At 36.1% G+C, this 10,690-nt stretch overlaps 2 protein-coding genes across 3 annotated transcripts in view; one reads left to right on the top strand and one right to left on the bottom strand.

The window, feature by feature from the left end:
* Nucleotides 1-264: 264 nt before the first annotated feature.
* LOC116287552 (inactive rhomboid protein 1) lies at nt 265-6,135 on the top strand. Its single transcript, XM_031694237.2, has 9 exons — nt 265-409; nt 1,298-1,761; nt 2,690-2,802; nt 3,386-3,557; nt 3,933-4,044; nt 4,236-4,305; nt 4,728-4,812; nt 4,932-5,061; nt 5,319-6,135. Exons 1-9 carry the CDS (start codon nt 349-351, stop codon nt 5,636-5,638), a joined length of 1,527 nt encoding a protein of 508 aa, XP_031550097.2. The 5' UTR covers nt 265-348; the 3' UTR covers nt 5,639-6,135.
* A 265-nt stretch (nt 6,136-6,400) lies between these two features.
* Nucleotides 6,401-10,690, bottom strand: part of LOC116287550 (uncharacterized) — a 35,286-nt gene continuing 30,996 nt past the window's right edge. For both annotated transcript variants that reach the window (XM_031694234.2, XM_031694236.2), the window contains one exon: nt 6,401-10,678. In XM_031694234.2, the coding sequence (XP_031550094.2) occupies nt 10,260-10,678 (419 nt within the window). In that variant the 3' untranslated portion in view covers nt 6,401-10,259. The remainder of the gene's footprint in view (nt 10,679-10,690) is intronic.

The following is a 10,690-nucleotide window of genomic DNA, read 5'->3' as shown; positions in this document are numbered from 1 at the left end:
CGACGGCTCCGGTAAAAGAGATTGGGGTCTAAGCGTGGAGGGTATATTAATCCTATTTTGCACTTCTTTGTTCTCCTCAAAAAATATATTCAAAACAAAATACTTTCTTTAATTTAAAATATTGAATAAACAAAGTCAAATTGCCATATTTTTTACAGTTTTATTTATGTATTTTATATTTATAATTGTAAGTCTTCGTAATAGTCAATGTACCCTCCCCTCCCTTAAAGTTTTTGAAGGGTGCTGAGATCTATAGTTATTTTCTCCTAACGTTTAGTACTACTTATGATTTCGAAACTTTGAACGTCTGTAGTTCCTGTTCGAAAACTTTGGCGTTAAATCAGTGCGATGGAGAGAGAAGAGAGAAGACCTTTGCTGCCAGACAAAGCAGAACATTCTTATATTGAAGGTAATCATTATTTTCAAAAAGATTTCATTGAAAGTTCATAATAGCTTACACTTTATCTGCACGCATGTAAGGTATATTTTGAAATAATGATTGTGTTTTCTCTGAGATTTTTACCATAACAGTAGCTGCAGTATTTATAAGATGCAAAATTCGAGTATAATTTGTATAGGAAATCGCACGATCTCGAGTACAATTCGCACGGTGATGTGGAATCGTTTATGTGCAACAAAGTGAAACTAAAATGTTCCTTTGACAGTATAATGTCGATCAAAATAAACTCAAATAGAAAAATGAAGCAAAGAAATCGCAGGTCTACCAAAGTAAAGCTCTAAAGCAAATTTACGTTTTGAGATTTTATTTTTTATCGTTTTGTTTGACTTTCTTTTTAATTAACATTCGATTTCCGGTTTTGTCTAACAATTACGTAATGTACAAAATTGATTTTGATTTCGTACCTAACAAGGATTTCTAGCTTTATAGCTTCAAGGTTTATATTTCCAACTTAAGAGGTTTGAGCTATTGTGGCAACGTTTAAATATATTGAACGCTGGACATTTTTTGAGAACAAATTTGCAAGAACCTCTATATGAGTCATAAGTAAGAGGGTGATGCTTTTAAATTACTGTATTCCAGAACATTAAATGATTCCTTAATGTTACATCATAGTCATATTGGGGGAATATACCTTCTTACATAGTTAATAGATAATATTAACTATGCTTCGTATGAGATGCGTCACTTGAATATTTTTTACAATCAACTATATGCACTATCCAAAGAATTAATTATGAAAATATTGTATATTAAGCAAAAATTTTCCATCTTCATCCCCCCTCCCTCCAAACACACACACACACACAGTTTATACATTTCATTGCCATAATACAGATGACAAAGGATCATACCCACGGATTCAGCGCCCTACTTTGAGATCAAGCATAAGTTATGATGAGCTTCCAACTTCAGTTGTTGGATACCTTGGGAATAACTACCATTGCATCATAACACCACCTCGAGGATCAAAAGACAAGAAAGCAAATGAGAATAAGGAATCAAGTTCCGAAAGCACACAGATACCAGAAACAATCCACCGAAATCGGAGGTGGCCCATATTTATTTATTTAGTTAGCTTGATTGAAGTTGTTATCTTGGTGTATTCGTGTGCCACTGGCAGTATTGAACCTATTGGATTTAAATCAGACACTAAATATCAAGATGTATCAGTATTTGGTTATATACACAATTATGAAAATGAGACCATCAAGGAAAGCATTGGTGTTATTCCTGGTGCAAATATCTTCATTGGACCAAATGCTTCATTTTTAGTACAAATGGGAGCCTTGTTTTCTCCGGTGAGTTATTTTGTTACTTGTTATAGAGTGTTTTTCATATGAGTGGGAAATGATATGGCAAATACGTAGCTGTACTTAAATTAATGACCATACCCTATCTTACAATAGACCTCTTTGGCTTGTTGGGTGTAATAGTTGTCCCATTTGTCATTCCCTTGAGAATTAGATTCTTTGTTGGGAGTTGTATTCATATTCATGTGTCTTTTCATGTGCAACTGAGCACAACCGTTAAACAAAGAAAGGATTCTCTAGGGAATGACACATGGTCTGATATGGGAAATTATGCCCAAGCCAAGGAGGTCTATAGCCGATGTTTTGCGATTGGATGAATTACTGGAATACGATGGAAAGCCATTTCAATGTTATGGCATGTTGTACCATGTATGTGCTTTAAGTTTTTATCATATGCTTCCCACTCATATAAGTAAAACTGCTCTTATCAGTTCATTACCACATGTACTGCAACTTCAAAGAATCTTCAATTTTATGTAATCTTGAAATAACCTCTGGGCTGATCACAGGCTTACCACCCTAAATATTCGTGGTTTAGGAATTCTCAGGTAGCAATAGCTATTAATTGCTGTTAATCGATATAGTTCAAATTTTGCTTCTGAAATCTCTCCTCTGAGTAGTTGGTTTATTTCAAAAAAATGAAATAAAGATTATTATGTGATTTTGAGGTGCTTTTTCTGTGAAAAAGCTTCAAAAATGCTGGTTTGTGGCTTAAAAATTTGGAGGTTAATTCAACTCTCTCTTCGATCACTAGGTAGAAAATAACTTGGCAGGAAATGACTGAATGCATGTTATTGCACATAATACCTGCACGCACAAGTTTTCTACGTCTGTATATGTCTGTAAATCAAGGTGTATTTTTTACAAATAACTCAAAAGATGAAGAATTTTTATCATATATTTTTTGACCATATAGTGTATGCGAACAGAAAAAGTTATTGTCAAAAGCATTGAAAATAGAAAGAAGAAAGAAGAAAATTATCGATGCTGTTCCTTGAATGAAGAATGTGGAATGATGAACAAGTCTAGGTAAATATAAGTTATGTTTTACATTTAATGGTTTCTTACCATCTATCCATTCATAATATTTCATTTATCCATCTGTCTGTCCATTCTTTTGTTCATCTGTCCATCCATTCATCTAGCTGGTGGGCCAGCCAGTTAGATACACTCATGTTAGCCACCCACACATCCAAACATATACCCACCCATCCCTCCATCCATCTCTCCATTTGTCTGTCTGTCTCTGTCTCTCTGCCCATCGGTCCATATGTCAGCACATCCATCTGTCTGTTTGTCTTTCCATCCATCCATCCATCCATCCTCCATCCATCCATCTGTCTGTCATTTGTCATTTGTCTGTCTGTCTGTCTTTCTGCCCATCTGTCTGTCATTCCATCCATCCATGCACCCATACATCCACCCACCCACCCACCCACCCACCCATCCATCTCTTCATTTGTCTGACTGTCTGTCTTTCTGCCCATCCATCTGTCAGTCCATCCATCACCCTTCCCATCTATCCATCACCCTTCCCATCCAGCCAGCTACCCCCTCCCCCCACCCAATCGGTCAAGGCTGCCTTAATACTTTGTCTCCTCATTATTTATAGATGTGTGGATCCTAGTCAAATCATTGGAAACAAAACAACCTGCAATTCAACAAATAAAAAATGTAGTTTTGGTGTCTTGCTTAGACCATGCTGCATGGGACTACACACTGAATGTGAAATAATGTCAGAAGAAAAATGCAAGTTAATAAGAGGTCAATGGCACAAAGATAAAGTAAGTCTACTTGATATCCCTTGAGTATTATATCTTTCTTCACCAGTATATCTTTTTACTTAGGTATACAGTTTCCCAAATGCCAACTTTTGATATTCTGGTTGAGTGATGAAGCAAAACAATTTGGAGGCTACAGGGAGACAGAAGAAGAATGATTACATTATTCTTTCCATAGTCTTGACTTGAAATGTTTGTTGCAGTCTTGACAACTCAACCAGCATTTCAAACATTGGCTATTAATACTACAAGTCAGTCTATTATTTTTGCTTTACTGAAATGATTGGAATCCACTGTAGTGTTCTATCTTCTGTCTTGAGTGTTTGAAACAAGTTCATGTTGTGTGGCATTACTAAATAACTATTGTATTGATTTCAGTTGTTGTGCAGTGAGGTTAACTGCATGGACCATATCTGTGGAATGACGGGTGCCATGCAAACGCATGGAAATCAGGGCTACAGACTTCTTACTCCTATTTTCTTGCACATAGGTGAGAAAAAATATACATTTTAGTCTATTGCCCTGTCCTTTACCCTCCACCCTCCAAAAGAAACACTCAATAGACCTGGCTTTGGTGTTATGTTTTCCCATTTCAAATTGAGCTTTTGGCAAACATTATTGTCAAACTTAGGGTTGAAGTAACGTTATATTTTACTAATAAGATGTTTTCTGTACTCGTAGGAATTCTTCATCTTCTTACAAATCTCATCTTTCAACTCATTTTTGGTAGCAAAATCGAGAAAGAAATTGGGTAATAAGCATATTATTTTGATAGAGTGTAGCTTTTAGGATATCTTCTTTGATCCCTTTGAAATTTCCAAGTAATAAAAGCAACGTGTGCTAGAACGCTTGATTTTTTTTGTGCGCCATCATCTATATTAGGGTTACGTTCTTATAACGAGGACATAAAAACATTACAAATGGTACATTAAGGGGCTGCCTAGGCATTGTTTTCTATTAAATATGTCTAAATGGCAAAAGGAATTGATTTAAGATTTGGGAATGGGATCGCAAAAATTTCAGGCCGGGAAATGAGGGTATGGATGGCAAGCGCCGTGAAGAGAAATCACCAAAAAATTGCTCGAAAATTGGGCGGGAAGTTTCTATCGCCAGATTCTAAGCAAATACATCTACGATATCTAGATTACTCAGCTCTTCTTTATTATATTGCAGAACCGTGCGCACTGCCCTGATATACCTTATCAGTGGGTTTGGTGGGAATCTAGTCAGTGGAATTTTCACTCCTCTCTTGCCTGAGGTAAAAACTTGATTAACCAGAAAAGCAGGTTTTTAAGGAGTTTTGATTTGTTCGAGGGAAAGGCTCAAAAGGGAGGTCATCACATGACTGAAATTCCATTTTGTATTTCTTTTACACAGGTTGGTGCTTCGGGTGCGCTCTTTGGGTTTTTAGCCATAATTTTGGTCTGGTATGTCCGCTATTATAGGCTGCTCCAAAAACCTTTCTGTGATTTGTGTGTTTTGATTACTATTATTTTGATCAGCTTTGGTAAGTAACAAAACGTGGAAAGTCTATTTTCTTCGAATTTTTAAATATTGCTTTCTTTTCTCCCTCTCTCTCTATAGACCCTTGATGTGACGTCAAAGCAGCTCAATTTGGAGGACAAAACAAAAGAATTTCAATCTCCTGAGAATTGTCCTCCAACTTGAGCTGCATTCCGAGCTACATTTGAGAACCACGCCTAATAGTTCATATCTCATTCAGAAAATCGTTTCTCATTATTTAATAATATATTCTCTCCACAGCTATTGGGACTTTGCCGTATATAGGTAACTTCGTCCATATCGGCGGCTTTATATTCGGCTTATTAGCGACAATAGTATTGCTACCTCGAAAAGTACCAGAACCAGATGTTGTGACAACAGAACGCTTTTGGCGTGACTGGATCTCAAAAGGGATTGCGTTATCTTTATTCATAACACTTACTGTGGCTGGATTTATTCTACTCTACTCGAGTGACTCGAATTTCTGCAAAGCTTGTAGAAACATCGACTGTATACGATGGACTACGAATTTTTGTCCTGATAATAGTCACGATGGCTTTCTAAATACAGAAGAAGATTAGGATACTTTTCAAATTTTGTTCTATATTCACATGTCTGGAAGAAGTGGAGGGGATCGGGACGGAAACACTAAAACGAGGTGAACAATCTTCCGAAGTAAGTTTTGCTGATAGAGACATGTTGAAAAGGCGTTCCAAAGAAGAACCTTCTGGACCGAAAAGGTTTGAGATTTCAGAGACCGATAGAAAATTATAAAAAAAAAAAAAAATCAAGGTATAGATGTATTTATCTAGTCAGGACTAGAAAAGCATGATAATAGAGTGAAGGCATTTAACCCGTGAAATAAAAAATACTAGTCAACGTGTAATAATCAAATAGACACAAAAGAAGACAATGGAATTAGGGCCGTCAAATGTGATTAGTCTAACATCTATTTCACGGGTTTGAATGACTTTACTCTATTTGAGCGCGGTAAAGTTTTTCAGGCAATATTTTGAAGGCAACGTTAATATATGACGATGACTATTATGAACTGGTATTAAAGGTTTTTTCAATTGAACATTTCATTTTTTCCCTTTTTCCGTCAATCCGGCCCTCTACCATTTGCACTTAAGCCTGGTTCTCACTTCTCTCAAAGTCACTTCTTCGCTTGGTACAAGCGAAGATAACATAAGAAAAAAGTAATCTTCTGTTCTGTTGCGCATGCGTCGCTCCTTTTCATAGAATATGGAGTTGAATACGTCTGCTTGCGTCGCTAGATGAGAACCAGGTTTAAGATTCTAGAATCAAGTAAAACCAAGGACTAAATGGCAAAGAAAAACATATTCTTATAACAGATTTGTTTTCGTTTATTTAATATTTGTCGATATTTTATGGCTGTGAAGGATTTGGATATGCAGATGGACTAATGGTGCATTACATTTCACATTTGCCCCGCAGTTAGCTGCTGGCTGTGCATAATATTACAGACTCCTGTACAACACTCCTGTTCTTATAACCATACATTAGAACTTCTCGTTAAATACTTATATTTAAGATATTATATTTATATGCTTACGATAGCACTGACTATTGACCCTCTGGAGAAGAATCCGAGTTTTCGCGCCAAAGGTCTTTACGACGCGAGACTAACTTAATATTCATATCCGTGATTTTGCGCAAAAGGTCTCTACAACGCCGGCATCAATGACTTAATATTCATTTTTATGCCGGGCTACCAACTTTGATTTTAAATACGTACCAATACATTTTCAGTGTCTGTCTTTAATTACTGACCTTTTTTCTCAGTCAGAGCTGCGTGCGCATGCGCACTCATTCGGATCTAAACTATAGGCCACGTTTGATATCTTGAAATTCAGCTTTGATTGCGAGGCTTTAGTCCTAAGATACTTCTTGTATGGTATAAACACGTGGGTCACCAAATTCATTTATTGGTAGGAATAAAATAATAATCATATACCGCGTTCCCACGAAATTTTGGTAGAAATGCTAGTCAGTAACGTTGAAATGAAATATACAGCACAATATCTGATCTAGCACTGATCTTTTTGTATGTTTAATGCTATTTTAAAAATAGGAGACTCTCTGTATCGTGCTAGAATTTTAATATCTCGGACATGGCCTATTGAGGGGACACAAAATCAAAGTGTAGACTGTAGGTAAAGGGCTATATTACAGCTTTCTTTGATTTTGCAACCACTCTTTAAAGTGTATATGACACGAAAACATTTCATCGTTTAAAATGTATAGTTTGTTAATAATGATAAATATGTCGTAATAAAATTTGTTTCAAAAGCTTATTTCTTGAGATATTTGAGAAAATTAAGCCCAATTTGTGACGTCATTTTGTTGACACGTACTCTAGATTCGGTAGAAATGCACTAAACATAAATTGTAATTCTTATAAAATAACAACAAAAGGCATATTCTATTCAGCTTCATTTGATAGCTTACGAAATACTCTTCAAATGGTGGGAAACTGAAAAGTGTACTACCCGAAATTAAGATTCTGCATTCAAACAAATTTCGTGTATTTGCAACTAAATCTGGAGACTTGTAAACAAAATGACGTCACAACATGTGCTAAATTTTCTTGAATTTCTAGAGAAATACGTTTTTGAAACAAATTTAACTGTGATATTCTTATTCATGCCAATAGAATACACATTTTTAACATTAAAATGTTTTCGTGTCATATGCACTTTAAGATGCGCACGCACGCATTCCTAGTTCCATATTGCTAGTAACATTAAATTTGCACCATTTTAGATGCCAGACTTTACCAATGCAAATCGTATGTGTTAGAAACACTTAAAATTGTATACCGCACCTTTAAATATGCAGCTGAACCCGTTTGCCTACAATAAACTAACGCCAGAAGTGTTTCAACAACTGGCTATTCTACAAACGTTATATAAAGCGAGTTTTTCTAAAGCATGCTTGGGATGCCAGCGAATGAGCGATATGCTTCTCACATGACACGTGACCATTTTCCCGCCACAACGACAAATTTGGACCATTTGAAAAGAAATCTAGCAAAGTAAACAATCTGAAAAATTTAGCGGAAAATGATCAAGTGCCGTGCTATTCCATATCGTCTGTTACACGTTAAATGTATTCTAAATATTATGCATGTAAGCTCGCTGTACATAATTAATAGAGCTTATTCACTATTTTCATTTTCAATGAGAGTAAAACACAAGAGGTATCGAATGCAAAACCAGACGTTAGTAACCTTAACCTAGATTAATAGGGGGATTACACCCCCTACTTGAATAAATGCCCATGTGCGAGGAGTATGGGGTATCAAGTTGGGATCCCTGTGGCAAAAACTTGATGTATGCCACAGGCAACCCAAGTAAAAATTCTGTTCTCCATTACTTTCATTGGTAATAAAAATAGCTCAACGTTAAGCTTGCTGCGCGATGATAAACTAAAGTAACGACTATTAGCATTATATGTTACGGACACGAAACCAAACGAAATAATCGTCATATTAAAACAGCCACGAAAGCTGGACTCGTATACAAAAATACTCTAAAACTATCTGACTTCATTAAGATTTTAAATTTTAACTTTAAAAAAGTTTAACATCGCGATTAACAAGTTCATATAGAAAATAATATTTTTTAAGGATTTTTTTCTAATCTTCACAAGGATTATACGTCCTCAGTCGGTCAAACGAACGACCGTCTCGATTCTACAGCTCAATTATTAATTGAATATTTTTTACAAAACTATATTGCTACAAAATTGAAATTTACAAAATGGATCTCATTGTTACATTGGTTACCGGAAATATAGACCTGTACGGGTTGTTTTTATCTTTTTATCGTCATCAAAAGCTAGGATGGTATTAATTATGGTTACGCGCACCAAATAGGGGCCATGACGACCCAGTTTAATGCAAGGACTACCGGGTAAGGCTTAAACAGAACTTTAAGTAGTTTTAACACGATTTTTAGGTTTAAAGTTATACAGAATATGTGTATATAGGTCTTTCTACGCTATTTTGAGTTGATTCATAGCAGAATGAAATACGTCATGCCAAGGCCAGAAGTACATATTACATGAATTAAACCTCGATACGAAGCATTTCTTCTCTACTTGAAACCGAGGTTTAAGGTTCATATGACAAACCCTTCGAGCCTCGATGTGAGGTATTTGATTCCAAATACAGCAGTAATCAAATATAACCTAATTAAATCTTTGAAATACCTAAAATTTGTTAAAAATACCCAACGAGGTTAGATTGTCCTGACGTTTGTCAGGAGAACAAAAGTAGACCTCTGTAATAAGGTAATTTAACTGTAAAGTGGTGATCGTACATACAAGTACGTGAACGTCTGGTGGTCCAACGTGAACTACACGGCATTTAAATATTAAATAATATTAATACATTTACATATATACAGATTTCTTAAAAAAAACATTTATAAATAAATTTAACTGACCATGCAGAAACAACCTAGAGAGAGACACGCACCATACATGCTATCAAATAAATTACTACTAATTTAAAGATAACATTCAAATTATGCAACCACGACTATAAACGAATAACCATGCTTTACCTTAACGACAAGATACTAATGTACCTATCAATGTTGAGCTCTAGGTTTGGGGGGAGAGGAGGAGGGGGGGGGGCTTAAATACGTCACTACCGGGGTGGGCTGGCGAGGTTCTAACGGTGGGAAATTTGACATTCTGGTCGAGTGTTCAAGCACAAAGCAATCCGAATCAAGTTTTTAGGGAAACAACAATGTAATCGTAATTATGATAATTTTGTTTCGCCGGAGCCTCGACCCAGATTGTTTTGTGCTTGATCATTCAACCAGAATAACGAAAGTTGACTATGGGTCTGCCCCCTTGTTTCTACCCTTGGAGCTCAACATTAATAGGCACGATTTCTTTTTCCAAAGTTGAAAGGACGCTGGTGATGACCCGTAGCAAATGGAATTATGGGGCTGACATCCTTTTTACCCATAATTCAATGTTGCAAGAGTTTGTTACCAGTCTTCCTCTCACCTTCGAAAAGTCGAGCAATTCGATTCATATTTAGAAAAATCTGAATTCTGCATAATGTCATTATTTACTTTGTTCATAATATTAATATTCTCGAATATTCTTTCTACAATTGCTATGGTATACTCTATGTAAGTATATTTTCTATATGAGATTAAACTATACAATTATTTCTATTTGTGTACTATTTCGGCGAACCTGAAATCTCCGCCATTCGTCTTTAGCCCCTTCTTCCCTAGGGGATAGGGGTGGGGAGAGAACAGGTGGGATAGAGCAAGTCGAAGTGGATTCGAGTAAACTTGCTCTGTTGTAATCAAAGTTTCTTAATTCTGTGGAGTGTGTTGATGATGAGTGAGCTGATGATGATGAATCTGATGATGTTTGATTATAGTATTTCCTACCATTACTCGTGACTTTTTCGAGGGGACGATTTCGTTTCTTGGTCAGCAGTGTTAGTCCATCTTCTCTTTGCTTTCTGTCCCGCCATTTGCCTCGTATGCATAATATAAGTAAAAGTATTGCAGCCAGTACAACCAGAGACGCTATCACAGGGATTAAGTACGTAGGTGCTTCCGTTTCTGACAAAAGGA

This window comes from Actinia tenebrosa, unplaced genomic scaffold (assembly GCF_029948245.1).
Source record: "Actinia tenebrosa isolate PJP-AT-01 unplaced genomic scaffold, QUT_ActTen_1.0 PGA_scaffold9__36_contigs__length_13948895, whole genome shotgun sequence".
Classification (NCBI taxonomy): Eukaryota; Metazoa; Cnidaria; class Anthozoa; order Actiniaria; family Actiniidae; genus Actinia; species Actinia tenebrosa.
Note: the sequence above shows the minus strand (reverse complement) of the source record. Positions and strands in the feature narration are given on the sequence as shown.